The sequence below is a fragment of the Natator depressus genome, chromosome 17 (genome assembly GCF_965152275.1).
Source record: "Natator depressus isolate rNatDep1 chromosome 17, rNatDep2.hap1, whole genome shotgun sequence".
Lineage (NCBI taxonomy): Eukaryota > Metazoa > Chordata > Testudines > Cheloniidae > Natator > Natator depressus.
Window position 1 is genome coordinate 7011017 of NC_134250.1, and position 27619 is coordinate 7038635.

General features: G+C 41.0%; 2 protein-coding genes across 8 annotated transcripts in view; one reads left to right on the forward strand and one right to left on the reverse strand.

The window, feature by feature from the left end:
* The window catches only part of ZNHIT3 (zinc finger HIT-type containing 3), a 92214-nt gene extending 87264 nt beyond the window's left edge, over positions 1-4950 (forward strand). For 2 of the 7 annotated variants that reach the window (XM_074975013.1, XM_074975012.1), the window contains exons 3-6: positions 1403-1434; positions 1556-1648; positions 2964-3044; positions 3621-4948. In XM_074975013.1, coding sequence (XP_074831114.1) covers positions 1403-1434; positions 1556-1648; positions 2964-3044; positions 3621-3811 — 397 coding nt within the window. In that variant the 3' untranslated portion in view covers positions 3812-4948. Of the gene's footprint in view, positions 1-649; positions 764-1402; positions 1435-1555; positions 1649-2963; positions 3045-3620 lie in introns of those variants that run through there. The other 5 variants (XM_074975016.1, XM_074975017.1, XM_074975015.1 and 2 more) reach the window with 4 other exon arrangements.
* MYO19 (myosin XIX) overlaps positions 3160-27619 on the reverse strand; it is a 29700-nt gene continuing 5240 nt past the window's right edge. The window contains exons 3-25 of the mRNA XM_074975006.1: positions 26934-27078; positions 25727-25875; positions 25050-25163; positions 24189-24321; positions 23843-23912; positions 23297-23399; positions 22950-23046; positions 22346-22422; positions 21416-21506; positions 19509-19680; positions 17673-17746; positions 17449-17570; positions 15270-15383; positions 14617-14793; positions 13442-13588; positions 12753-12860; positions 11527-11597; positions 10249-10355; positions 8288-8457; positions 7346-7475; positions 7042-7127; positions 6200-6508; positions 3160-5261 (exon numbers count right to left, since the gene is read on the reverse strand). Coding sequence (XP_074831107.1) covers positions 5133-5261; positions 6200-6508; positions 7042-7127; positions 7346-7475; positions 8288-8457; positions 10249-10355; positions 11527-11597; positions 12753-12860; positions 13442-13588; positions 14617-14793; positions 15270-15383; positions 17449-17570; positions 17673-17746; positions 19509-19680; positions 21416-21506; positions 22346-22422; positions 22950-23046; positions 23297-23399; positions 23843-23912; positions 24189-24321; positions 25050-25163; positions 25727-25875; positions 26934-27078 — 2895 coding nt within the window. The 3' untranslated portion in view covers positions 3160-5132. The remainder of the gene's footprint in view (positions 5262-6199; positions 6509-7041; positions 7128-7345; positions 7476-8287; positions 8458-10248; positions 10356-11526; positions 11598-12752; positions 12861-13441; positions 13589-14616; positions 14794-15269; positions 15384-17448; positions 17571-17672; positions 17747-19508; positions 19681-21415; positions 21507-22345; positions 22423-22949; positions 23047-23296; positions 23400-23842; positions 23913-24188; positions 24322-25049; positions 25164-25726; positions 25876-26933; positions 27079-27619) is intronic.

A 27619-nucleotide genomic window follows, 5' to 3' on the forward strand; every position in this document is an offset into this window, starting at 1 on the left:
CACAAGGTCAGGAAGGACAGCGCGGGGAGTGGTTCTCAGTTAAGGGCTGGGAGCCCTGGAACCATGAACATAAGAGGGGCCCCAGGGCCTCAGACCCAAGGACAGTGGCCAACGCCAGGGGCCCCAGAGGGAATGAACAGTACAAGTGCACCCCTGGGTGGCAGGAGCCTGCATGTCCCTAGGGCACAGTCTCTAAGGTGCTACAAGTCGTCCTTTTCTTTTTGCGAATACAGACTAACAGCGCTGCTCCTCTGAAACCAGACACGACCCAGTTCTCGCACCGGGGCTGCTACAGAAACACCTGAGTGACTGTTAAGGGCGGGGGGGCGGGCAGCCCTGATGCTCTATGTGCTAAGCGCCTGGCCCTGGGTGTTGTCTCCTTAATTCCTCTTCTCCCCCCCCCCCTCTTGTCTCCTGCTGTTCCTCGGGGTGTCCCCATCGGTCCCCAAGGCCCCCAGTCCAGCGGGGAGGGGCTGGCTCAGCCCCACGCCCCATTGTCCCCAGAGCCTCCAGCCAGGGGCCTCTAGCCGCCCCCGCGCTGGGGGCGGCGCGCCTCGGCGATGGATTAGTAGGGCCGGGTGGAGGCGATCGGCGCGCGGCTGAGCGGGGCTTGGGGCGGAGCCGGAGCCGGAGCGCGGGCGGCGGCGGCGGCTGGGAGCGGACGGAGCATGGAGCAGCAGGGGGGGAGCGGCGGCGGCGGCTGCTGCGTGTGCGCGGGGCGCGGCGCCCCCCGATACCGCTGCCCGGGCTGCCGGGCCAGATAGTGAGTGCGTGGGGGGGAACCCCCCCCCGGTCACGGCCGGTTCAACACCCCCCCCCATAGGGGCACCCGGCTCCCAGGCACGGCAGGTTCTTCCCGTGACCCCCCCCCCCGCAGGGCTCCCGGTCTCCCCCCTCCCCCGTGCAGTAATGGCGCGCGGCCCCTCAGCTGCGAAGGGACCCTCGCTCCCTCGTGCCGGCTGCCTGGCCGTTTCGCCCGGGAAGGGTCCGCCCAGCCACCTGCGGCCTGTTGCAGGGGAGGGGATCATCGGTCTCCGCCCGCCGCGGGTCAGAGCTGGGAGCGGGGGTCCCCGGAGCCCCGCGATGGCTCTTCCCTCTCGGGGCGGGGGGGGCAGGAGGGAAGAGAGGTGGGGGCGCCCCCTCTGCCCTACAAGTAAAACAGCCAGACCCTTTGTTTCTGCCTTCACGAGGGCTGCTGGGCCCAGACCCCGTGGTGGGAGCGGGCATAACTCATTGCGCTGCTCCTCGGGGAGCCGCCGCTTATCCCCGAGGTTGCTTTCTTTGCAAGGAGCGTGGCTGCAGTTAGTCTCTGGTGGCGCACAGGCACCCGTTAACGGGTGTTTTTTTTTTAAAAAAAAAAATGGCTTTTTTTATACTTTACTTACACTTTTCTTTGTTGTAGTTGTTCCGTCCCCTGCTACAAGAAGCATAAAGGTAAGAAGATGACTTTGGCTCAGCGTTGTACATTGTTCGAAACGAGTTTTTAAGATACTGCGAACTTGCAGCTGTGACCTTCCTACCGTTGAGAATTCATGTAACTTTGAATTTTTCATAGAACAGTGTAGACCCAAACAGGATCGGGTTGTAAAGACGCTGATTACAGACCCATCCTCACCTTTCAGAAGAGTTAAACCAGTGGAAAATGAAGGTATGTTTGCTTCCTTTATAAATATACTAAAAGCATAAATTCTGGATATCGATTACCAGATGAGCCTTCTGTGGCTTCTTAGCAGAAATGGTCACACAAAAAGAACCGAAGAGTTAATCTTTCATCTGCTTGGTTACTGCTAGCTTCTCATTGGAGAAAGAAAAATAGCCCAAAACCTAGGGACTAGGAAAAATTAACACACCAATTATGTACCCAGAAAAATAGAGGACAAATAGGTATTTGGTTACCATTTATTCAGTATTCAGGCAAAAAACATTTGTCTGCTAAAAGGAAAAAAAGTACATCTGTCCACTTTTTTTATATTAACAGTGGATAGACATGCCTGATTTAATAAATGTCATCAAAAGTTTCACTCTCTCCAATAAAAGTACCAGAAACACCACATCCTGGGGTAAAGAGGCTTCCTCTGTAATATAGTTAGAGAGATCTAATGATTAGGTTACTATATAATGTTTTTCTAAACAAAAGCTCATTGTGGTAATGATTATAATTTTGTCTGATATTTAAATGCAATGATTTGTAAACCTGTTAAAACTGCCTAAATACATTTAATCCCCCATAAATAGACAGGTTTTTTAATACATAAAATTAAAGCACATTATTATAAAGGCTGTAATTTGAAACAATCTTATAATTGTTCCTACTTTTTGCTGAATACTTGCCTGTTTTAGCAAATGCCTGCTATTGTTTATGTAAGGGAGGGAAAGTTTTTCTATAACTGTAGAATGTAGCCTGTTTGGTTGGAATAGTACTGCTTCCAAATAGAATTGTTCCTTTAGCTGGTTAGAATATGCTTAGAACCCAGAATCCTTCTACTAAATAGCTATCTTTTGTAAAGTACCTTGTGACAAGCTAATGGGCTCTACAGCTAACACATGTGAGTTTAATTGGAACACCTGCTTTTTTATTTTAAATTAAATATGTAGCTAAGACTAAACTTGAATGGGTAGTTGCCCAGATTTTCAAATGAGTCCTATACATTTATACCAAAAGCATAAGGGCCAAGTCCTTTCTCTTTAGAAAGTGCCATGTGAGTGAATACCTATTCAGTGTTTCAGGTATTACAACTGTGTAAGGTCTTGTGTAGGAGACCTCTACATTGAATGGTACTCAGAAGGTTACAGGAAAGTGGGATGAAGGAGTCTAAGTATTTCACAGCTGAGGTTTACCCCATTGCCAGCGGGTGATGCAAAGCATCTGAGTTCTAAGTGAGGGGTAGTAGGTAGGAGTCACAGCAACAAGACAAACATTTCTTTCTATTTTATCAGTTAAACCACATTTCTGTTTGTCTTAGGAAGCCATTGGTCTGTAGATGATATCCTGACAGAAGATGATGAGGTGGACAGAGTCCCACTGCAGAAACTCAAACTCTTAGGTAAACTTTAAGATTAATGTGTGATGTCTACTGTAAGAACTGACACCAGTTCTGCTTCAGTCAACACCTAAGAATTCTATTAAAAGCTAAGTTGAGAAATTCAGTGCTTGGTCTTTAGTTCTTCATGGGAATCTTTATTATGCCATTAGTAAGGTAAGTGTTAGTTTTTGTACAAAAACTAAGAGTAACTTCCGAATAAACTGAATTGGGAGTACCATAACACATACACAAGGACAAATAAGCAATACATTCTTTGACTCTACTGCTGGACTTATTCTCCAATTGCAGGAAATTAGGTATTTACAAAAGTAGCATCTGCTGAAGCTTTGGGGGGTGAGTTTAAGTCCTCTTAGACAACAGATAATGGGAAAGGTTGGGCTTGGGTTTTTCCTCTTACACACATATTTAAGTTTCCCTCCTACATAATAAGTTTTTCTGGTTTCCTCAAGCAGATGCAGCATTAGGTTGATTTAAAAAACAAAAAACACACTTTCAAACCCATGATTAATTCCCCGCCTGTTTTAATTTCAATGTGGCACTCTTCCTCCTTTAATTAAGTTTCTATTTTTAAAATAGGGGAGTCTAAAGAACTGAGAAGCTTACTACTCAACCCCCATCTGCAGCAACTTCTGTTAACTGTAGATCAAGCCAAAGAAAAAGATTCCCTCATGAAAACATATATGCAAGAGCCATTATTTGTGGAGTTTGCAGACTGCTGCTTGAGGGTTGTTGAACCTCCAGAGAAAGAGAATTGGCTTTTGGAGTGAGAGACTCTTCAGGAACAGAACTAATCATGAATTTTTCTAAACCTGGAAGAAACGTTTTATTATCATGTGCTTTGCTGAAAGAGCCTCAGATGGTTCTCTCTCCCCCCCACCCAGTAAAACATATTTAACTCCTGGCTGTCTGCACTCTAATTCTCACCTCCAGTGTTGTCGTATGGTAAGCTTTGTCACAGGTGGCTGAAGAGAGGAATGTGTGTGCATCTACTAGGTGTAATTGAAGGTTAGGGTTTTAGTGCTGTGACTTACTTCCTCTTAGTACAGGTTCCATTGCCAACACTAGCTGTGCTAGGCATTGCTGCTGTCAGGTGTGTAAGGAAGAGAAAGGTTAGATTAAGCCCCCTAGTGTTTAAAGCTTTGTCCTTCAAGCATTTGACAAACCTTGCTGAGAAATTAGAGTCCAGAGAGCTGCACAAGATATTTATTAAAATGCTAGGTAGAGAAGATTAAACAAAACATACATTTCCCTGCTTCAGGTCAAGCAAGAGGAAAAGAGCCCTTTGAGTTCTCTCTTGCTCTAAAGGTTCCCATGCTAAGAAACACTTCTGCCCCTACAGAATCTGTGACCCTAATCCTGGGGATGGATGCGACAGTGAAGGGCTCTGGACCTTAGCAGCACCAAGAGGGTGAAACTCGTTATATACTTTTATCTGAGTTTGGACCAATACAATCTAACTGCTTAAAAGCAGCATGTTAATTTTTCTTCAGATACATTGAGCCCAGTCTTATGATCCTACTTTTCCTGAGACAGTTGTGTCCAGCACTAAGCTCCCCCAATTCTTGCATTTTATTCATAAGCATTAGCAACCTGCTGAATTTTAGTGCTCTTCGAGGTAAATGGCTGTATGTTTGCCTCCGGGGGGAGAAGATCCCTAGTAGTGTTCAGATTTCTTGAAAAACTCAGTTGTTTTCCCTATGCAGTGGAAGGCTGAAAGGATATTTTACATCAGATCATAGAGCTATTTGTTCAATTATTTCCCCAAAAATATTATTTCTATTAAAGGTTGTTGTGATTGTTTGTCCTACTGTAGTGTTTTCTTGGTATTAATACTTCCTCTGTTACCTGTAGGAGAAAGTAAGAAATCTGTGCTAATGACCAATATATCTGTAATACTTACATATGTGACTGGGGCGGGGTGGGGGGGAGGAATCAAGATTCCAGGGTAGCAGCAGATATTTTTAAAACTGATTTGTCTCATGCAGGAATATTGTAGATAGATTAAAACATTTAGAAGCAGCAGCTTGAAAGAAGTCCTTCCTTGAAGGAAAAAGTGCAATAAATATTTACGGTGGCCAAAAGTTCATATTACGTAATGAGCAGTTTTTTCCTATCCAGTAAGATTTGGTTGAATCCAGCGATCATAGAGGTTTGGTTATGTGGACTGATGTTTGCGTGAGGCAGTGGAGACTTCTTGCAGTGAAACTTGACAGAGCCCTAGGAAGAAAGATAATTAGTTTTTAGTTTCGGGGGAGGGGGAAGAAATCAGCCACACACTGGGCTCAGTTTGCTACCAACAGTCACCAACCCACTGAAGTTAGACTACCTGCAGAGCGAATAAATACAACTCACTGTAAGTATGGGTGGGGAAATTTGGCCCTCAGACTTCAGGGAAATTACAGCGGAGAAGAACTTGTACAATAAGCCATTAAAACCAGCAAGGGCTACAATACTACATTTTTAAATAGGAGATTTTGGTTTTGAATGCCAATGTGCATGCAACCAGTGGTTGGAATTTAGGGCCCCCGTGTGCTGAGCACATTTATCACCTTACACAAATGTTCCTTCATGCTTAGCGTCCTATGATGGTGTCAGAGTTTATTTCATGCTGAGAAACAGGACTAAAAAAAGCTAGGCCTTTAAGTAAAGAGCAGTTTATGGAGAAGCAATGTGGGGTTGTGACTTGACCAGTTGGGGGTAGTTTTACCTAACAATCTTTCCCCAATTTGCACTCTTCTGGAAACAAAGAAGTGGGAGAGGAGATAGTTCAGTGTTGCCCTCCTCTGAATTCTAAAAAGCCCTGGTGTCGCAGATTCTTTATAGGCCCATACTTAGCACTTCTGCAAGCATTTTCGTCTCAAAAATGCCTCCAGCACTATATTAACCTTCAGCATCCTGATGGAGTGCACAAGTTATGAAACTGCACAGATAGTTATAAGTTAAATGACATGCCTACGGTCATAGGAAGCCTGGCTGAGCCAGGAAGTCTCCCTCAGCCTTGGACATTTGTGGGGTGAGGCTGTGTCTTACAAGCACAAAAGGCTCAAGTTTGGACAGTAAATCTCACTAGCTATGCCGTTACGTAATAACCAGAGTTTGTTGCATGTCAGGTCATACTGCTGACTTTGAAGCGTTCTCAGTGTTCGGTACATTACCTGTGGGAGTGCTCTAATGGAGGTGATGCCACAGCCGAACAGATTGCTCTCCACTTTGTAACCATTGTTCCGATGAAGTATTTTCAAGCATGCCAGAAGGGACAGGTCTCTTCGAAACCCAACCACTGTAACAGGTGCAGTAGATAGAACTAGTCCAAGAGGCCAGAACTGGATTATTGCACTTAGAGGCCAAGTCTTTTCCAGTGGACCAGGTGACCGGTCTAAGGAAACGGTAGCACCAGGAACAGGGGAATGGAATTTTTCTTCAGCGTAATCCAGCTCCTCTGCTGCTAGCGCATCCATTCTTGCCTTAGGGAAGAGAGACAAAACAATATTCCTGAGAGACTGAAAGGAGCAGAGGTAGCTAGTTCAGAAGTAGCCCCCTATGCCCTTAAGTTATTAGAATCTTCCAAAAACAACATGAGCAATTTAACCAATAGGACAACATTCTGCAGAATTAAACGAGTCTAGGTGGCTGGTTAAAACACTAACTCCCCATTAAATGAAGCTGAAGAGCAACTGAGGAGTTGATCCCACTGCCCTCAAAGGGGACTAACTGCAGGATTCAACTCTGAATTCTTGCCTTTCCCCCCCATCCTTCAGCTTGAGAAAACTAACTCTGGTCCCAGGAGAGGAGAGTACAGAGACTGGTTTTCTCCTTTCCCATTAAGAGAAACAGAGGAGGCATATTTATAGTAATGGGAAGGAAGGAATAAAACAGCAGTCACAGCACTGTACTTTTAAGTTGTCTTATGACTACCTGAAGGAGGAGAATATTTTTAAACACGTAAAAAGAAGCAGGCAACCAGACACTGACTCAGTGCAGTTCGTATGGTACTTACTTTCCATTTCCTCCAGGCACGCTTTATAACAGTAGCAGCCCGGCGCATTCTTTGAAAATGTTTCTTTGCTAACCAGGAGCGAATAGCTGAAGATTTAATCAGAAGAGTCAAGAATAAAGGAACTGGTGTATAGAGGATCTCAAAGCCCTTACCTGTAACAAAGCCAGTTGTATACATTTCCTAATTGTAAACTTTGTGCCAATGTTCAATTATGGTACCCAGACCCTGGCATTTTGAATATTTAACCCATCTGGAAAAATTACCTTTGGACATCACAACCACACCTGTATCGGCTTTCACCTACCAGCTTGGATGATGGTAGCAGACCATCTCTGCTTTGATAGCTTCCTCTGCTTAAATCTTCTCCAGCAACACTGAATGCAAAATGCTTTCTCAGATAGTACTGCTGCTCTTCTAACTTCAAGTTGTTCTAGCTGTGGCAAGGAAAAAAATCTTGCCATTAGTAGACTGCATATTCATTCAGTCATTAAGGAAAAAGCTGTGATTGGCCTCTCATTTTTCATTAATTTAGAAGATGGATCCTTTGGTATTTTGCATGAACACATTTCAGAAAACTATTAAACAGTGGTGGGTTAATGTCTCCATGGAGACATGAAAATATTTCAGTTTCTAGAACTGTAGATCATATTTTTAAAAGCCAAAGAAAAGACCTACTAATTAGATAGTCTGCTATTCCTAAAGTGAGAGGGATGAGACCTAGGGGTGGGAAAGTGCCTAGAAGAAAGATACTTTCTATCAAAGCCAATGCAAGAAGCTTGTTTAAAGTGATCTGCTTCATTAGCCTAGGCCCAGTTCAGTAAAGCATGTAGCTATAAGTTCAGCTACATGTTAAGCACGTTGTGAACAGGGGATTTGACACATAGAGGAATGAAATTTATCAGCCTGAAACTGAATATAATCTTCAGTGCACCTGTGACGAGCAATAGCAAATGAGTGGGCATGGAAACAGGTACAGTCTGGGTGAATACCTCATGTCCCTTACACAATGGAGATGGGGTTTTTAAAAGACTAAATGCCTACTCCCGTTGGAGCGTTCTCACCACATACCAAAGTGTAAAAGGTTATTTTTTTTTGTTTTTTTTTTTTAAAATAATGTGAACAGGGTGTGAAATTCTGGTTCCACTGAAGTCAACAGTTTTGTCATTGTCTATAATGGAACTGGGCTTTGACCCGTATTGCAGAAGCGCACCCTTGTTCTTCCAGGAGATGAATGTAACGTGCTTACCATGAAATTGGTCATAAAGATTTTGGTTTTTCCGCAATACATCGAAGAGTTGTTTGATTTAGTCTCTGTTTGCTTCAGGGAAACAGCACTTTGTCCCACAGTCACTTTCTGAAGAATATCATGGATGACAAAGCGTAACGCTTCATCATCATCTGCTGTTGGAGTCAAACCTGCAAATTACAAGACGTTGAAGGGAGGGAAAGTCAAGCATCTAATTAAAGACTGGAAAATAGTCTCAATATAAGTAAAAGGGCAGAATTACTGCAATGGTTAAAACCGCCTATGTAGAAACTGATCAGAAACAGTCAGACTTGATTTGAACAGATAAACAGATCCTATGCAATCTAGAAAACAAAACTGAGAACAGGAGCAAGCGGCAACGGATTTAGACCCTCAGTGACAATGTTCTGCAAAAAAGCAAAAGCACAGAGCAGGACTTCACCACAGTGCTTTAGATTGTAGTTTTAAAAGGGAAACATTTGAGATACCTAAATAGGAGATGATTCTGTCAATGAATGAGGGATTATTCTGGCCACTTTTGAGATAGGATGGACACCGTTCTAGTCACACTATTAGGAAATTGCCAAAAAATAAAGAAGGGACAGCAGAGTGAGCACGAGAATGAGGGAAATTGGTTGAGAAAAGGTTTCACAAGTTAATTTTTCTTAAGGAAGACTGGAGGACAGACAATTCAGGCTAGAACTACTACATATCTCTTTCCGAGTGTAAAATCGTGCTGCCTGGTGATTCTGAATGTCAAATATAGGAAGCTGGAAATCCCTGCATCTTTCCACCCCTAACAATGCATACGTTTCTGCTTGTTCATTGCAATATTTATTTCTCTTTAGGAGATGGAAGAGTTGGAATAAGCAATACATTTAGGCTGAATGCTGAAGTTTTGCTTTTCTTGCCAACAGAACACCTGGGGATGAGCAGTGCTTCCATTGGCCACCACTGGGAACCAATAGCCGTATTGCTTATTCAACAGGAAATAGTTTCCTCCTCTTCATCCTCAACCTGTTACCTACTACAATAAGCAGGGAAAGTAGCTAGTCAGGAGAAGGCATTTCCTAGGCCAGTGTCCAGTAAATTTGTAATGGAGAGCCACAGACAAAATATTTATCTGCCTATACTTTACTGCATATAACTAACCAAAGCTAAGCAATCGTTATTTTCCCAGATACAAGGAGACTGGGCGAGTTAGAACCTCTTGCACCAATGACCAATGTTTCCTAGCTTACTGGGCTTCCTTTTTTATGTTAAAAGTTAGATGTACAAACTTTATTAGATTAAGGTTAAAAAATGGATTAATATCGTGCACGTTGCAGATACTTTCCATGCCAAATTTAACAATGAATGAGCTGGTACGTCTCCTAAGAGCCCCTCTTTCAGGAATTCACAGCATATGTATTACCTTGTGAATAGGATTACTTTTTACAGTGCATCCTCAATTGTTGCTCTGAAATACAGACTCGCACAGAGAAGTTTGCGAAAGGTAGAAGAAGCAGTATAATAGCAGCAGCAGAATCCAGTAAAGCTAGAGGCCAATTGTGTATTTGGCAACAGATACATGAAACAGAGAAAGGACCGTAAGCAAACAAAAAGAAACACTAAAAATTTTCAGTTTACTTATCTAATGCAAAACATAAAAATATTCACAAAAGAAAAAACAGGATCATTTGAAAAATCGTATTCTACTCCAGGTGAGAATACAGCCATCTGCACAAAGATGGAGGGTTTAGCATGGAAGTAATTTTAGTTAAACAGTTTTAAAAACCTGCCGTAAATGCCAGATTGTATGGAAATTAAATTAATGACTAGAATGTAAAAATACTATGAAAGCTCAAAAATGAGGAACTTCCCCAAAACTGAACGTGATAATACAGTAGCTGTATTTGATTTATGCAATATCAAGAAATTCTGTACACTACAGTGAGCTCAGCGAAATGAATAAAACCTACCTCTTCTCTTCTTAGCGGGAGAGAAACCATTTTCATCTGGCATTGTATTGGATGTACGTGATTTTCCCAGCACCTTATAACGCTCAGTAAAACTTTGGAAGGAGACCCTGACAGCCAAAATGAAAATCAATCCTACATGAGTACCATTTACAGTATGGCTCCAATGCTTAAAAATTATCTTTTAATGAAAAAAAAAAAGAAACTAAATTTTTGGCGTGGATTATTAAAGGAAAGGATGAGCAAGGTTCCATTGCACACAGGTATAGACTTATTTTTTGTTTAGGGAATTCTACACTACAACAGCAGATATTCCATGCCCTTGTTTAACAGGATTATTCCTTTTTTAGTTGGTTAAACTCACACAGTTTTACTACTGAAGGCAAGCTAGCTATCACTGCCCAGAGAGATCATTGTGACTTACTGCATCACAAAGCTATTCTGCTGTTTTAAGTCTTGGCTCTTAAATACAGGACAACCCTGCAAAAGAATTGCTCAGATGCCTTTAAAAACCCACTGTTTCCATGAGAAAAATCCAGACACAGCACTCATGATAGCTGGTTTTAAAAAATCTCCACCAAAAGCTAAGGGATTTAGACATTAACTAAATTAAACTAACTAAAAATTAGTGGGAATTGTGTTGCTAAATCCCCGGTTGGTTCTCCAAATCTCAGTCTCAGAATACAAAATTCCTTACTAAGAACAGAATAATTAAGTGACTTGTCCGTGCCACTGGCAGATTTCAAAATTGTCATGTACAAAGGCTGATCTGATCTAGTGGCAGCATAATGAACTGCTACACTGATGTGGGGGTGGAGAAATGGACATAAGAAATATGGGTATAAGATTTGTAACCTAAGCCAACAGGTCATAGGGCTGTTGCCTTTCAGCATGGAGATTTTAAAAGGAAGGTGGGGAATTTAGGCCTTTTCTGTTTAAATAAACGGAATATGCATCTAAAATTCTCTACACTGTTTTGAAATTCTTCACCAAGGTGCATTTGTCTAAATAAGCCATACAGCAGAATATGTAGGTTTCCTGCCAATTTACATTTGGCTAATCAGGTAAGAGCTTATCTACCCACTCAATCTCCGTAGTAACAAGTACTCCACAATTACGTTGTAATATAAATATGTAGAGAGGGATGAAATTGTCCCTGGTCAAACTCTGTGGAAGCCAGTGGAGTTACACTAGACAAATCTGTCTTATGAAGACTAAGCAGCTATATTCTGAAGATAAAGTAAAGTAAACACGAGAAACTTAAAATTCATTAGGACTTACCTAACAGGAAATCCAGCTGCACTGATGCTGATAGTTTCTACTATGCCACATGCCTCAAGCTGACTGAGAACCTATAGCATGAATGTAAACACTTTAATTCTGTTTAGGTATTGTTTACCAGGGTTTCTATCAATGCAAACTACCTTTGATAACCTACAAGTTTTTCAAAAGACTTGAGCCTTTCTATTCAAAAAGTTTCCAAGAGCAATTAACATTCACCTGTTCAATCTCTCAAATCTGTTGATTCTTTGAAAGATGGCAAAGTTATGGAGCTCATCTCCCACTTACTACAGTGGGAGTTTAGCCTAAGTACTGTAGCGTGAGTGTGTTAAAACAAATGATACATTACATTTAACTCTGAGCAGAAAGTAAGACAGGACTGTCCTATCCCAGGCAGTTTGCCAGAAGTCTTGAGACTTAATTTTACTAGGTGTCCGATTTCCACCCCCTCACACATTCAGCTCATTCACTAGTGGCAGAAGTTCCTTTACTTTGTGAAGTAGGTTGTTTTGCTCCAACCCCAAGCTAAACTTTTACCTGCAATTTGTACTGAGGATTTGCCACCTGTGTGCCTCACCACAAGTGGCAGGAAACTTATCCTGAATTTTCAAACCAGATTCTTGTTTTTAATGTCAATAAAGGGCCATCAAGATAGATCCTTTGTAGATATAAGGATCAGCATAGCTCCATTCAACAGAGCTTTTGATTTTACACCAGCTGAGACTCTCCAAGTTTAGCTACAATTGCTCAGCTCCCAAAGAACCTCCCATTCAGCATGCATTTCAGCTGTTCTCATCTGAGTTGGCAGACCTCCTTGTATAGAAACTAGGAGTAGGCACAGCTTAAAGGTGTGTATTCTAAAATAGACTGTGCCATTAAGATGTGTCTTGACTCAGAGCTAGGTTGAGTGAGCTCCAAGCCCCCCAAACCACTAAATCCAAACTTGTACCGAACAGCATCATCTAAGAGAAACTGAGGTTTCACATACACAGTATTTATCAATGAAGCTGCAGTGAAGAGATCCTCACTGAAGATTCACCCTAGTTTGGAGAAGTTTAAGTATCATCTACAATACCTCTGGTAAGTTCCCTTGTCTCAAACGAAACTTTCAAGTTACTTGCTAAGAAAAGTGCTTTACAATCCCTATCATACAGGGCCTGATGCAAAGCTCAGTATGAAACCAATGGAAAGACATGGACTCTGAGGAAAATTCTTTGTAGAGTTACCTCCTCTTTTTCAAAGGTCATTGCCTTGCAATCAGCATTAGGCTTGATGCATCTGATGTAATGAGGTGTAGTGCTATGCAAGATCTGCATCAGACGTTCAAGTGAACCCTATAGAAACAAACATAGCAATTATTAACGACCATGCCATACTGAGGTCCTTTTGTTTTTCCAGAGTAGTTTGGCTAATCAATACTTATGTTTTTAAAAAATCCTGATGTTTATTCATGGCAGTGTTCACAGGCCCACAAGAGCAGAACTGCTTAATTTCAGCATAATAAGCACAGCTGGTTTGTTTTTTTTTTAGGACAGCTAGAACAAATGATCAGTGTTCCATTGAAAGATAGCTTCTGGCACTTTTTTATTCTGGGGGTAATTCAATGTTCGTACGTGGATTGATTGCTCTATGCCTGCGGTTGTGGCAAGTCCGGAGACGGAGGTATCGGTTTGACAGACAGCCACAAGACGGGTTAAAAAGCACAGAGGAAGTACAACAGACTCCAACTTCTACTTGTTCGAATACAGAGGCTCTCTACTGAACAGTGGAGTTTTATACCAGTGTATCAAAACATTATTTGGCACAGAGTCAGGAAATAAATGGAAGGATTTTACCATCAAGTTACTTGAAGACAGCAGCAGAAATCAGGCAGAAGGATATAGTATCTAAGTAGCATCACTCTAACAGGACAAACCTTGAACTTGGAGACCACTGTAACTGCTGCTGCTCTGTTCTGGGTTTTGGTATCATTTTGGCTCTTTTCTGTCATGGGAAAGAACTTCTGAAGCAAGCAGTCTTGGGAATTCTTCAGAAGCTGGAGTAACTCCAGTGGAACTGGGTCCTATATCGGCAAATACACGTCACTAGGATTTGGTGGAGTTACTTGGATACATAAGGCACCCTTAAAGATGTAACTAAATAGTCATCACATTTGGCGTCAATAAGGTTAGTAAATAGGCTGTATCAGAATTTTATTACTCAACAAAAGCAATGGTTTAGAAACCATTTCAGATCTGACCCCATGTATTTAATATGAATTCACAAATATAGGAAAATGCTGAGAGTTAGACCATATTTACTAAAAATGGTGTCCGTTACTAGCATTTTCTTATGGAGGGATGGCACAGTGAGAAGACTAAAGCACTCATGGAGTTTAGTTTTAGTTAAGCTGCCCTAGGGTTAGTTAACTAATCGTCAGGCAGTCCTCATAATGGACATTAAAACACTTTGCTATGCTGAATAAGAGATGATATTCACTGCATCACATGATATCATTTCTTAAAAGTTCCTTGCAAAAAAGGTGACTTGCCGTATCAGAAATGACATAATACAAAATAGATTCTAGTGTTCACAGATTACCTCATTAACTTCCTGGTAGGCATGGTGCAGAAAGACGCTAAGTTTTAAGTTTCCCTGTGATATTAGTAAACGGCCAAAGGTAAGTCCATGCTGCTGTTTCCCTGATCACGTGGAAGTTTAAAGTCTGAATTTAATATTCATAATTAAATGCACAATGACAGTTCTGGAAGCTGAAGTCTGCTAGTCACAATATGCAACAGTAGTGCAAACGCCTCTACACTGCCCCAGCAACATGACCAAACCCTGGAGAGAACATCTTTAGGGGCGAGAGGTCATGGAGTCTGCATGGCTCTCTTAATCCTTGGGCCTCTGAGCCTGCTACCAAAGGTGCTACCTGTCCTGGTGATTGTTCACTCGGAACTGGACTGAGATGATCAACCCCTTTCACATGGCCAAAACAGTCATCTACTAGTAGTGGATGCATGCACCGTGTTAACAGCAGTTAAACACTATTTTAAGGCTAGCTTCTTTCATGAGCCATGTGCTTATTTTTATTTTTAAAATACATACCCTGTTTTTCTCCACCATACCTTCCACTTGGTAACAGACTTTGCCAGCATAATGGGAAACAACAAAGTTTGGCTTCTTACTAAACTTGTCCCGGCTTATGCACCGGTTATTAGACAAAGCGTTCTCAATTCGGGTTTGGAACTGGCCGACGTTAGAGGACCTGTTCAGACGACACTCCTGTGTAATGAAAACAAAAAGGTAGAATGGCAGCATGTCCTATTTGATATAGGCAAACTTTACCTGCGCAACAAATAAAATCTTTCAGGCATTAGTAAACTTAGACAAGTAAAATGCCTTAAGGTCGATGTTGCATTTGGTATTCCAAGTCCTTTAATGTTAAAGTACTTTTAAAAAAAAGTGACCCAGTCATTGGGGTTCTATGTTTGACATCAATGGAGTGCCTGGGATACCCTGCAAGACTGGGGGAGGGAGTGGGGAAAAGACGCTCCAGTATTGTATTATGGGAACAGTTGGCTCTTTCGCCTTTAAGTGAATCTACTATGAAGCTCATTGCTGGCAGGTTTCGTGCTAAATAGAATGTACACACTGTATACCTGCTATCAGACTTGTTTTCTTTGGTCATTTTTGGAGACAGTTGAGAAAAGGAAGAAAAGCAGGTGAGACACTATTATCGGTTCAGCTCTTAAACTTACCTCATTCAGCAAAGAAAAGATGCTGACAGGGTTTCCTTCTATCAGATCTAGACAGCTCTGGTTATCCTGATAGTTTATGAAAGACCACTCTAGACCTTCTGCTGCATATTCTTCCTAATACAAGAGAAAAGTGGAGAATGTTCTTCTCCTTAGGGCCCCAGTATTTCACAGTATACTTAGTGAAGTATTTCACAATAGGGCTTTTGTCACTCAACATACAGTTGTTTCATGTAGGCTTTTTAAAGAAGTCAGTTCATATCCTTAAACATCACCTGTAGCAAATTTGTCATCATTTTCTGAACTACAAATGTTTGGAAGTTTTTTCTCACAGAAGAGCTCTAAAATCTTTGCCTAAGTAGCACCAGATCCCCACAGGGCCATCTGTAGGGGATATGTGGGAATTGTGCAGCTTTTCATAAAACTGCAAAGATGCTTTACAGAGCAATCACACAAGGTTAAAGCCAAGTCGTGACTCAGATGCCCCTTCAGGGTTTCCCTTAAAGGGAAAGAGTGTCCCACATGGTCACCTTTAGGGCAGAATTAAGCCCTAAGCAAGAGCTCAACACACACCCACTAACAGTTCTGTGTTTGAAAACTAAATTAGATCCAAAAGGAAAAGGATTGTATTGCAGTTAAAAATCAAAGTTGTGATGCAGAGTTCAGCATTCTTATAAAACAAAACGGACAAGTGATAAAGCAGAACGAGTTCTCATTTTTGTTAACTTTAAAAGTGTGTGGCAAGTTAAACTTGCTTAGGCAGACTCACGAATGGAATATAAACTCTTTGGCATGCAGCCATATCAAGAAGGGCAAGAAGTCAAGCAGTGACTTGCAGCTGGCATAAAATAGCTCTGTAAATGGAGATGATGATTTTGTTTCAGTCAGAAGGGGAAAAGTCATTTGCGCACATGCGCAAAACCTGGTTTCCATCTGTAGGGATTGTTAACCCCTTGTGTGCTGGCATGTTGTGCACAGTCACCCCAGGAGAGCAGTTTAAGAAAAAAAGTCAGTGGAACACACAAGCGTACAAGATCATGAATTTCTGGATAACTTACACTCGGGGCCACTTTTGCACTACTATGCTATCTCCTTACTGCCACAAATAGTAAATAGCCTTGTATCCTTCAGCTCACTTGAAAGGGCAAAAAGCATAATGGGGATATAGGAGTAATAATGGGCTAGAATGCAACAAGTATGTTACAGTAGCAGCCACAAGCCCCAGTGAGGGTTGGGCCCCCATTGTGCTAGACACTGTACAACTTGGCAAATTTAAACACTTACAATCTGAAGGTTTATAGGTCTGAAATTTATATTCAGATGCATCAAGATCTAATTAGCAATGAATTTGTTTGTTTCTTGTGATCTAGCCAGTGGTTGCAAAAACAGCTTCGCAAAGTATTTTCATAAATGTTTGTATGGTTCTAAATGAACTCAAGCCCTTCTTTTCTAGTGGTTATAATGCAGAGTGGGAAATACTGCTTGTCCTCTACCAGGGCTATTTCCCCACTAATAACACAGGGCAGACAATAAGTGTTCTATTTTGTATTGAAGGGACAAGGGAGTGGCAACTTGGTTTATGAGGAGTACTGCCAGGGCAAAGGGCCCACACAAAGCATTAGGTATCATTTAAGCCCTTATTACAGTGCCCTGCATGAGCGCTCTGCCCGGGGATGAATTTTGGCCCTAAGGAACTGCCCACAAGACCATTACAGAGCCATGGGTTTAACTCCTTTGTTCCTAACAGGAAAGGGGTGCGGGGGCTGCAATTTCTGAGGAAATCGCTGTTCAGACTCCACATACCTTAAGAGATGCCCAATAAATTCAGCAGCACCAATATGCCCCCTGGATGAGCTCTGAACATTTCAGCAATTCCCAATGTCACCGGACCCTCGGTGACAGCTTTTTAATATGTACGTGGATACACATTTTATTTCCTCCACAGATGGTCCCCCTCCCTGCAAGGGCCCCATACGACAATCCTTGGTCAAGTAAGTAATCCTGACCTACCTGTGCAATCCCCATTATTTCTGTGACACAGTAAAAATTGCATAATCAGGCCATAAAATAGAGTTTTAGGTTAAAAAACCAAAATCAGTCTTGTAATCAGGAATTTAACAGTGTAGTAACGTAGGAATAAATAAAATGGCCTTGGGTTAGACATCTTGTGGAGGGACCGTACCTGTTGTGCCTTCAGATAGTGAGCTACAAAGTGCTGCTGTAGTTTCTCATTGGCATAGTTAATACAGAGCTGTTCCAAGTTGTTTTCAGGAAAAGATTCAAAACCATAAACGTCTAACAAACCTGGAGAAATGTGGGAAAATATTTATTTTCTATCAGATCTAGTGTGTTTGGGTCTACAGATTTACTTTCTACTCTTGAATTAAAAGGGACTAGAAACCATACCTATAAAGTTGGTCCACACAAGAGAATCTGCATAGATGCTTCCATTTATCACTAAAACCAGCCAGTCAAATAATCTGTAAATAACAGAACCCTGATTAGCTGGAAAGATTTATACTTACAAGGTAAGTGATCAGTTGATTTATGTTTTCCAGTGATTTTTTCTGACTCCGACTGTTACTGCCAATGCCACAATATTTTATAGCTTCCCACTTTATCTTGGCAGCTAAACTAATTTTTATGAAGTCAGAGGTAGGCCATGAATATCTGAATAAAGTTAAGAGACCTCCTCAAACAAATGAAGAGCCCACACACCCCGCCACTAATTCACTTACTTGTGTCTAATAAGTTTTGAAGAGCAGAAGACTATACTGTAATATGGGAACACAAGGTCAAGACCCTATTTTACCGGGTTTGTTCCCTTTACTCCCTCTAGTCTCATGGAGTTTGGTGGGAGTTTAGCAGATTAGTACACGTATTTAGGCATTGCTCTGCTCAGCACTGTAACGACTAATTGACTTAGGAGCCTATGGCCCTTTTGAAAATGGCACCTAAAAAACCCCTGAGGACCTAAACCCTTAAGGGCTTGATTCAGTTAAGGACACAGGGCCTTATTCTGCCTTACTTTACATCACATGTTGTCTCACTCAAATCAAAGGGAAGTCAGAGTGTGAAGGCAGAATCTGATCTAGAGTTTCTTCAAGAAACGCAAAAAGAAAAGGAGTACTTGTGGCACCTTTAAATAAATTGGTTAGTCTCTAAGGTGCCACAAGTACTCCTTTTCTTTTTGCGAATACAGACTAACACGGCTGCTACTCTGAAACCTGTCATTATTCAAGAAACGGTTTTCTTTATTTTAAAATCACCTATACCATGTTTTTTATCTTCGACTGCAGTAGCACCAGCAGTGTGGCCCCATTGTGCTAGGAGCTGCACAAATACAAGACCAATTCCCACAAAAAGCTTACAATCCAAGGCCCTAGTCATACAATGAGGTATGTGCTAAGCCCCTTATCTATGCAGAACTTATTGTAAGATCAGGGTCTCGAAGTGGGGAGGAGAGGGAGGGAGAGAGAATATGCACATTTGTTTCTCTAATGTTTATCAGAAGGCAGAATCACATAGGGCTGTCATGGAAGTTGATGAGAAGAAAAAATTTTCACAGCACTGACCCCTGTATTCAAACTATTTTAACTTGGAGATATATCTCTAATGCTGCATCTAAACAACAGTGACTCGTGCAATAAGCAAACTTCCCGCTTTCAAAACATAAAAGTCAAATATCTACAGTGAGGAGCACTGGCTCAGGGATTCCTAAGCTTTTTCATAATATAAGCCACATTTTAAATGCATTTAAATCCCATTAGTGATTGCACAGACCACTTCTCCTTCCCATTTGTAATTGCATAACATCCATGTAAGCAATTGCTGTATTTGCAAGAGAGAGGGGAAGAGTAGTTGTTTTTCAGTTGTCTTAATGCAATCTCACAGCTGAAAATGTGAAAGCCAGTGCTATAAAACAAGAGTTTGGAAAGTGCTGCCATATTATGCTTTTTTAAAATGTTTATATACATGAAGCTATTAGAAAGTTGAAAATGCTAAAAAAATCCTCAAATGTTCAAACATGTAGAAGATAAAACTTAACCGATTAGAAATGTTCTTGAACAGACATCACATGGCAAGCTTTCCAAGGACAAGTACATGTAGTCATGCTACATAGCCTGCAGAGGAATATAGTAGAAATGACTGACTGGACTAGGATAAAACCCTGTTGGGCACGTTGACACTTTAACTAAACCTTGTATAGACAGTCACGGCAACATTGCTGATGGAACTTACTTAGCATAGATAACTTTAGCCAGGCAGTCCCTTCTTGTTTCACATTCTAATCTGGAGCATGGCTTCTTGAAGACTTGTTGCTGTTTTCCAGCAGTTATAGTTCGAATTCTTAGTGTTTCCAGCAGCTCTTCTACAGATACTTTTAGCAAGTTTGCAGTTGTCTTCACAAAACCTTATTCAAACAGCCAAAAAAGTATCATAGGAATATAACCTGTTTCTTAAAATCTAAGCACCTTCCAGAAATTTAATATATATTAAAAAGTGGCCTTTGGATAGCCCACACTGAAGCTTCTGACTTCATGGAATATGCTCTTTTACTTTTAAGACAGAATGTTGTAAGACTAGCCTCTCATTTTGAATACCCACTAATTTTACCCAAGTTGCAGGTGCTCAACAATGCCTGTTTAAAAAGCACACACCTCTGGGGCTATGTCTGCACTGCAATGAAAGCCCGGGGTTAGATCTTGAGTCAGCAGACCCTGGGTTTGTTAACTTAGGGCTTGAGCATCTACACTTATTTTTAGCCCCAGGTTAGGAATTGTTGAACCTTGAGTCCCAATTTGGAGCTCAAGCATCTACACTGCATGATGTGGGCCCACAGTCCAATCACTCATATTCCAGACTTCCTAATGCCCACCCAAAACGTGGCCGCTCTAGCTTTTTGTTCACGGTGCAGTGTGGGAAAGCTTGACTGTCCAAACTTGACTGTCCAGAGGACAAAGGAAGTTGGCCTGTGGGATTGTGGAACACTTTTGGTGGACTCTGAGAACATGAGTCCAGTAGTGCTGAATCTACACTGCAAAGCAATAGGGCTTGAAGCCCAAGGGGTCTTGGGACCCTGGGTTAGCACGATTTGTGTGTAGACAGAATGGGCGCTAGGCTTGAGCCTAAGTTTGAAACCTGGGCTTAAAATACAGTGTAGACATATCTTCAGTGTCTAAAACTGGCCATCCGAAATTAGGTCACATCTCTTAATATACCCTTGCCTGTTTACTTTGTCATCTCACATAAGCCCCAGCATGCACTGCCCAAAGAGGTCTCTAAATCCACGAAGGGTAGTATACAAACAATTATTGCTAGGAAAATAGGAAATGTATCTGGCATAGTTAGAGAACTTAACCCTGTCACAGTAGGAGGAGTCAAGATTTCCTAGTGCAACGTATGCAGAAAATGTAAACTACTTAAGACCGTGCTAACTCAAAAAAGCAGCTGAAGCGTACTAGAAATTATTGGGCCCAAATTAAAGCCATTGGAATTTGTCAGAACTTGTGAAACAGAAATATGAAGCCTTCCTGATTAGGCCACTCACTGTTAGTTCCATGGAAAACTGGGGCCATTTAAATTTAGGTCATAGAGATGATCTTCGGATAGAAGGAAAGCAGCTTAATATAGGTTCTCCCTTGTAAAGTATCTAAGGCTGCAATTTGACAGACTTGCTCAGATTGGAATTTCAAAATGGAATTACAGCCTGAATATTTAAGCACATAGATATATATAAAACTTCCAGTCTAGGTCTCTTTGCCTCCAGGGACCATGTGGTGTAAGTATACGACTAAGAACAAGGATCATGATTCTTCCAACAACTCACTCTGTGCCTTTGTGCAAATCACTCTGTTCCCCTGATCTGAAAGACAGGGATCGCTCACTGAGGTGGGACGATTACATTAGTGTTTGTGCAGCATTCTGATGTTTTATAAAAACAGATAAAAGGAATAATGGAGAGGGTACAATTAACTGACAGTTCTTGTCATTCCTCTCCCCACTTTGGTCTCCTAATGAAAGGAAGAATACAGTATATGAGATTATGTACTTCTGACATCATTAGGTCTTTCTGGTGCCATTATCTTTCAATAGTAGTTACCCAATAGGAAACTAAACACTAAAACTATGCATGTTTGGGGCCTCACCTTTGGCATTATCTTCTGGTTCACAAGGCTGGGATTCATCCACTGAATCAGAGAACTGAATGTTACCAAGGTGTAGAAGTCCTGCTAATATCTGCAACATAAACAGTCACTTGAATTCTGGAGTTCAGATTCACCTATCATTTTTAAAGACATCTGGGTTCCAAATACCTCAGATGAACAGCACAGCAGCGGAAACATTTGCGCAAATATGCAAGCCAGAAATCTTTTGAAAGACGCTGATTATATTTTTTTTAAGCCACTAATTTAGTTCCTGATCCTGCACTATTCAAGTAAATGAAAATTCTACCATTTACTTCAGCGAGAGCAGAATTGAGCCATTGGAAGTTAACATTTACACTTTAGATAGTATATCCTAGCCACAGGTGCTATACTAAGAACTACCGTTAGTTTAACATCTGTCTACAAAATTACGTTGAACACTGTGGAACAAAAAACAGTCAACTGCTGAAATGAAGAATTAGAAGCACATCCTCCCCATCGTCCTACCACCCTGCTCTGCTGCTAGCAAGGGCTCTAAATGCAGCTGAACAGATGCCAGGAGTGGGCAGGATCGTCAAAAAGATCTTGGGGAATGCCAGAGGAGAGCCATTTTCCGCACCCACAGACAGAAACGCAGAAGTTGCGGGGACTACTGCAACAATAGCCACACGGGTCCCACAGTCTTGGGGAGGCAGGGTAGGATTCCTTACCCAGGATTCTCACTCAGGCTTAGGATTTGCTGCTAACAAGTCAAATCCTGCAGTCCTTACTAATGGGAACTTTGCCTAAGAAATCAGTAGGAGATTTGCCTGGTAAGGCAAGGCCTGCAGAATTTGGTACTAAGACTGATCACACACCAAACAACCAAATGCATACCAAGATCCTTAGTTTCAAAGATGAGTTTACAGATATTGCAGAGTGTTTTCTGACCTTAAAAATATTGTTCTGTGTGGAGCTGTCAATGCCCAAGTGAAACATTGCCTCTCTGGTCACCTCAAAGCAGTCCTCTGGAAAGCCAAATGGGTGTTGTTAAAAAAACAACACATAAACAAGCCACCCAACACCACTCTCATCCCTCCAAAACGGTAGTGTAGACAAGTCAGCTGAAATTTTCAGAGCCTAAGGTGGCGGGGCACCCCTTTGAAAGTACCAGCTGCAAGCACAAGAACATCTGCTCTGCCAAACCAAAGGAGCAGAAGTCATATTATTAATTATACTACTGCCACTGAGCGACTTAATATTGGACCTTTGTGCGCCCGAGAGGTTAGGCAGCAAGTTGTTGAAGCAGCCAGGTATCACACGAGGTTTGTAAACTTAGCCTCAGAGAGAGATGCCAAGTACAAATTCTTAACAGTGCAAAGTGAAATCTGAACAGAGTCAAAGTCAGGCAGGTGGCTTTGTGAAAATGGAACATAAATCCAATGTACCAGAGCCATAAGTCTCTATAGAGTGATTTTTCTTCCTTAAGACCATACTCCTATGGGCCATTAATATTCTACCTACAACAGTCTCAGTTGTCAACTTTAAATCTTACCTTCCAGTGTTCTTTCAGAATTTGGCAGCCAGAAGAAATTGGCACCCTCAGGCAGGTTCCACTCCAGTCTTTCATCCTTTGTGGCACCTTTTGTGATCTTGCAACAAAAAAAGAAGAAGACTACTGAATCCTAATATTGTATGAAACATAAATGGCAGAGTGATGATTAGCAAACTGGGAACATACTTAATGGGATGATAACACAAGGTCCAGAAAACTGAATTAAACCATGAGTAAAAAACTGAACTGTTCTAAACAGGAAGTTGCAAGCAGATCTTCTGCTAGATCTAATGGTTCTATCACTAATGTACTTTAGAAATACCTAGATAAATTAATCTAGTACAAACCTGATAAAAAATATGAAAGTTTCTTTCATGCGGGGCCTGATAAGCAACTCTGGTTTTCTCCAATAGAAATGTTTGGATGGAAGCGCTAGTCAGATGTTGTGATCTAGAGAAATAACAAACATGTTAGTATATGCCCTTAAAAACAGAAGTCCTATGGACAGCCCGTTGTCACACAGCATGCAAGGTGCCCCATATCTTTTAATACTGTTTTAAGCTTCTGGTGTCTTTACTTAATTTAAGAACTCTATCATAGTATCTTTAATAGATTAGCCATGCCAGTGCAGAGTAGTCCATTGGTACAGTCTTCTGGACTGAAAAGCTATCTTTGCAAGACAGATGTCCTTTCAGTGTTGACAATGTACTAGGTAAATCCAGGAAACATTAATTCATCCCAATATACCAAGGATGTTACAAAAAACACTCCATTCCATCTTCTGTGGAAGACTTGAGACACACATGTTTGCAAGAAGAGAAAGTTGTGAAGGTCAAAAAAACAACAACAAAAAACCACCACACAGCTTGAGCATTTTACATAATAATTAATACCTGTTTAATTGAAGCTGGATATATTTTCCAAAACGGCTACTGTTGTTATTCCGAAGAGTACATGCATTTCCTGTGACGTCACCAGGAGTGGGGGGACACAAAGCATAATTATTCTCCAATAATGGGGAAAACAAACAATAAAAACCAGAGCTTGTTTTAGTCTTCTTCTAGGGACATACAAATACAGAGGATGATTTGCATGCTGCTTGAGTATTTCAGAGGTGATTTTTTAAAAGAGTAATAATGGGGAATAGTGAAGGTTCGTATAAAAATTGAAAACGCACAAACTTACAATGTAGTCATGGTTTTGTTTTCCCCTTACTACTGACATAAAAAAGGGCTTTACCAAAAGCTTCCATAACAGGGTTGGAGTCCAGCACTCTCTTCTCTATCCTCTCCACTGCTTCATTCCCTTTAGGAGAGGTAGATGATGCAGCAACAGTAGCATAAAATTTCATAAGGCATCGGGAAGTCCAAGTCTAAAAAGAGAATCTTGACAATAAGCCTTTGTCTGCTCTCACGTTATTAATTAGATGCAAGTCTGACAAGAGCTTTGGCTATTAGAAAACAACATTGCGCACCTAGTTATTATGTTGAGGAAAGTGATTTTTTTTCAGATGTATGAAACAAGCTTACGTGCCTTACTGGCCTAGGTTCTTGTAAGAAAAATGAAGGTACAGCTATTCAGAAACTATAGCCAGAATTGACAGCTATAGTTCACATACAGCTTTGCTTAAGTGCTTTGCTGAGCAGGGATGGACTGTTGAATCAGGGTCAGAGTTAGAAGCTGAACTCCTCAAATCTTGTGGATGTTTTGACACGTGGGGCTTACGCTAAATTGTATCTAGTCCTAACAAAGGGCCAAACTCAGCTATCCTTACCTTGATCTCAACAGGAATTTTACTCTATCAAGAACTACAAATATGGTCCAGAGAGCAGTTTTACTGAGCATGGCACATTTGAATTTAACCAAGATCCTTTAATTCCCCTCCCATCTGTCTTCCCCCATACTATAATGGCTTACAGTTGCCTGCTGTATTTTGTACCAATTGCATTTGTGTTTCTCTTTTCCTTCTTCCAATTAGAGAGCTAGCTGAAATGCTTTGTACCACATTAAAGTCTCAGAACATGCTAACAATGTCAGAACAGTGGCCAGATTAAAAAGGGGAGGCAAAACAAACAAACAAAACAAACATCCTATGCTTACCTTTCCAGCACCACTTTCACCACTAACAATTATAGACTGGTTTATTGGTTCAATCTGGCTTTCAACATTTCTGTAGGTCTGTTCAGCCACAGCAAAGATATGAGGTTTCAACTCCTAACAATAAAGAGTGAGTATATATATATATATATATATATATATAGTTTGAAAAGGAAAACAGTTATGTTTAACACAAAGCAGATTCTATTACTTAATCCTCACCCACCCAGTGAGGTAGGGAAATAGAACTGAACAGAAGAATTTGGGCCCAGGAAACAGAAGCAGAAGGATAAACTATGTAACCTAAGGCCACACAACAAGGATTAGACCTCAGGAGTTTCTGACTAAGCTTCACGCTCAGGTCACTAGAACATACTGTCTCTTCCTCTAGTTGATCGAAGAATTTGAGCACAGAAATATCAATCACATCTTTTCTTCTACATAGAGCTCTATGTTAGGTTCTAAATCTAAAATTTGAGACGCGCACTTAACTATACACTATAGGAATGAACCTGGCAAATAGAAGAGTGCGAGAGGAGAAGGCAAAAATGCACAAGAGCCCTGGCTGAATAAAGCATATAGTTTTGCTAGAAGTGGTTCTAACACAGCTGGTTTATTAGTTCAGATTTGGATGACTTTTCATCTCTTTTGCTTTGTAAGAAGAACAGTCACCACGTTACCTGAGGGCGAAGTGCAGTGTGGTACTCTTTCATAAGCTCAGGCAAATAGAGGTGACAGATAGGTTGAAATGGATTTACAGCCACAAGACTGCAGCCAGCGTATGTATAAAACACATCTACTCTGTACCTTGCTTGCAGACATTTCAGTACTGAAATAAACATACGTTCTATTAGCAATTATTGGAAACAAATGTATTTTGTTTTCCCCAGTCCTATTTGTATAAGAAATCTTTAGGAAATACTATCTTTTCTGCCTATTCACAGATGGATTTAAATCTGATTTTTACAGAGTTTGAGAATAGTCAAATAAGATAATTTCTAGCATGTCTACCATGAATAAATATTCATCTTATAGGTTCATTTCTGGTCTTAAAAACAAGAATTTAAAGAACACCAAATTTGACTAATTAATTTCTAATGCATTCTCATTATAGGTTCCACATACACAGCCCTGGAGATTGAATCATCTATTCATTCACAGAAAAAGGAGAAAGCATTGGAGAATTCTCCACATTGTACCATCAATATGCCTCATCTCAGTCTACAAAGGACCATTTTTAAAGTTAAGTGAAGACTGTAGTTTCCAAGCCTGATTTCAATCCTTGGCTTCTCTGTGAAGACTATTACAGTAAGAGGGCTCTACTGTTTGTGATGGTGTCTTGAGATAAGGAAATCTGTTAATTGAAACTGGACAGAGCACAAAATCCTTTCGCATAGCCATGTAAGAGCCATCCAGTAACAACTGCCAACCACTACCAATTCAAGGTGTATTTGAACCAGTGACATAGGTGAAAGGTTTTTTGTTTAAATCTTAGTTCCATGTTGCTGAGAGACCGGTGTGGGTTCAAAGCAATGCTAAAGAATATTGATCAAGCCAAGTTTAAAGACTGATCTCAAGTCAACAGAAATCTCTCCATTGACTTCAACAGGCTCTGGATCATGTCCGCAGGTACTATTTTCATGCTAGTATTACAGGGATCAGAATAGCTAACCACAATATATTTTGCATGCAGTATTGTTGTAGCTGTGTTGGTCCCAAGATATTAAAGAGGCAAGGTGGATGAGGGAATATCTTTTAAATATATTGAAGTTGATCCAATAAAAGAGATTGCCTCATCCATCTTGTCACAGTATATGTTGACAGTTATTTGTTATGTGAAGTGAAGTAAGCTTTCAGGAGATGCCCCTGACGGCCACAAACACTGACCTGTTGTTGTGGTTACAGGATTAACTTTGGTAAGATCATCTAAGAGATGCAATTTATCTTCATCACTCAGAAAAGCTTTAACCTCTTCTTTGAATGAGTCATTAAGCTCATTCTGGATGGCAGGATCTCTCTTTGGGCCATTCACCTGGAAAGCACATATAAAAGATAACACCTGTAATAGACTGAACACCAGGGTGGACTTTCACCTCTTCAACTGCAGTTTAAAGTCCCTTTCCAGTTTCCAAATAAGACAGATTTGATTTAAGCTCAGTCTTAGCAAGAAACAAATAATTCAGCACATTTTTACTACTGGTCTGACCTCTCTGCCCAGGAAGTATTAAAAAAAAATTATTATATATCTCACTACCGTGGAAGTTGTGTTTCAGTCTTTAGACATGCTTTAGAAGGCGTTTATTTGATGCACGAGAGATCGTGAACTAATGACAATTTTTATGGGCTTAATTCATCCCTGGTGTAATTCTGACTCAAGAGGAATGACACCATGGATAAATGTGTCCCTAGATGTATAGTTCTTGATGTTGGCAACTTTGTGATTCTTTAAGAACAAATACACTTACACAGTGGTTCGTGACCAGGGGATTTTGACTCCTCTAAACACCATATATTCAACACAAGATCTGACTCAAGGAAATGGCCTATTAGCCTTAATGGCTGGTGCACAGATC